At 38.1% G+C, this 1,689-nt stretch overlaps 1 protein-coding gene across 1 annotated transcript in view; it reads right to left on the bottom strand.

Annotated features, from left to right (window-relative positions):
• Window positions 1-4: 4 nt before the first annotated feature.
• Window positions 5-1,689, bottom strand: part of nemp1 (nuclear envelope integral membrane protein 1) — a gene marked incomplete at its 3' end in the record, with an annotated part of 8,592 nt that continues 6,907 nt past the window's right edge. The window contains exon 9 of the mRNA XM_008414716.1: window positions 5-155. Coding sequence (XP_008412938.1) covers window positions 5-155 — 151 coding nt within the window. The remainder of the gene's footprint in view (window positions 156-1,689) is intronic.

The following is a 1,689-nucleotide window of genomic DNA, read 5'->3' as shown; positions in this document are numbered from 1 at the left end:
TTATCATAGGCTTCAGTTCTTCTTCTCTGTCCTCCTCATCGTCGGTGTCGAAGAACTCGTCCTCAAAAAAGCTTCCTCCAAAACCGTATTCCTGCGCGTGGACGGACACCTCGTTTGACTTCAAGTGCGGGGATCCTTCGATAAAATCGGCAAACCTGTTGATGATGGAGATGATGTTAATTTAACAGCTGAAACCGAGTCTGTGTAACCCTGTGGTCCATCYCATTTGATCGAGCCGACTCACTGCTTCCCTATTTCTCTCCTAGATGATGCCGCTCACACTGATGCTGGTTCTGCTCCAGGTTTCTTCCTGTTCAAAGAGAGTTGTTCCTCTCCGCTGTCACCACATGCTTGCTCAGAATGACGAGTTACTGCTGACTAAATGATCCCCAACTGGCAGTTTTTACCTGAATTTGACTGTATTGCTTTATAACTAGAATGAAATTAGGATTTCTATATGAATAGATCATATTTGGTTTGATTATACAGCTCTGGAAAAAATTAAGACACTTAAAATGATCAGTTTCTCAGATTTTACTTTTTATAGGTAAATATTTGAGTAAAAGGAACATTGCTCTTTTAGTCTATGAACTGCTGACAACATGCAGGGTTTCCCGTAGTGTATCATAAGCCTGGCGGGCCACCAGGCTAAGCACTGCTTATTTATTAAGCTTTTAATTTTTTTTTTGTTTTTGCATTTTTTAAGACTATAGCACATAAATATCAAGTGATATTTTTAAATTTCCTGTCAAATTTAAACATTTTTAGCTCAAAAACACGATGGACCACTGGATGAATGACAGCTTGAGCGCGCCAACCACCAGGCCTAGAAGGTTTTCTAGGGGAAACCTTGACATGTCTCCGAAATTCCAACCAAAAATTTAGTTTTTATTTGCACAAAATTAGAAATAACGAAAAAGATGCAGAGATTTCAGACCTCAAATGCAAAGAAAACAAGTTCATATTAATATAGAAACAACAACACTAATGTTTTCACTCARGAAGAGTTCAGAAATCACGATTTGGTAGAAAAACCAGAAGGTTTTCAGTCGGGTTCAGTGCTGTGGGCTCTTAGTTTTTTCCAGAGTTTTATTTTTCTCTACTGTATTTTGGGGTGACATGTATTCATGCTTTAGAAATAAGTTGAATTAAATGCATCGCAAATTTACAAGAAAACTATTTACAAACCAAAAATGTGTTTTTAAAAAAAAGTGCAAMATGTAGGACACGATTTTCTACAATTTTAATATTTACACAAGGAGCCTCCTGCAAATCAGAGACTATGTCAAACAGCCTTTTTTCTCACTAATCAGTCAGAACCCAGCTTTGGCATTGGGAAGTTTCATGATTTGTAGAGCAGGAGGAAAAGAAATGTCTATTATAAAATAATTGTTCTACACTTGTATGTCAAGTATGCATGATAAATGTGTGGATGTGCCAAAATTTTCTCCAGCTGAACAAAAACAAAACTGAAGTAATTGTCTTTGGACCTAAAGAGGAGCGAACCACAATCAATGCACAGCTTCAGTTATTACAACTGAAAACCAGCGATCAGGCCCGAAACCTGGGATTAGTGATGGACTCTGACCTGAACCTTCAGAACCACATTAAGACAGTCACAAAGTCGGCCTTCTATCACCTGAAGAACATCTCCAGGATTAGAGGACTTATGTCTCAGCACGATCTAGA

The sequence above is a fragment of the Poecilia reticulata genome, linkage group LG7 (genome assembly GCF_000633615.1).
Source record: "Poecilia reticulata strain Guanapo linkage group LG7, Guppy_female_1.0+MT, whole genome shotgun sequence".
NCBI lineage: Eukaryota > Metazoa > Chordata > Actinopteri > Cyprinodontiformes > Poeciliidae > Poecilia > Poecilia reticulata.
Note: the sequence above shows the minus strand (reverse complement) of the source record. Positions and strands in the feature narration are given on the sequence as shown.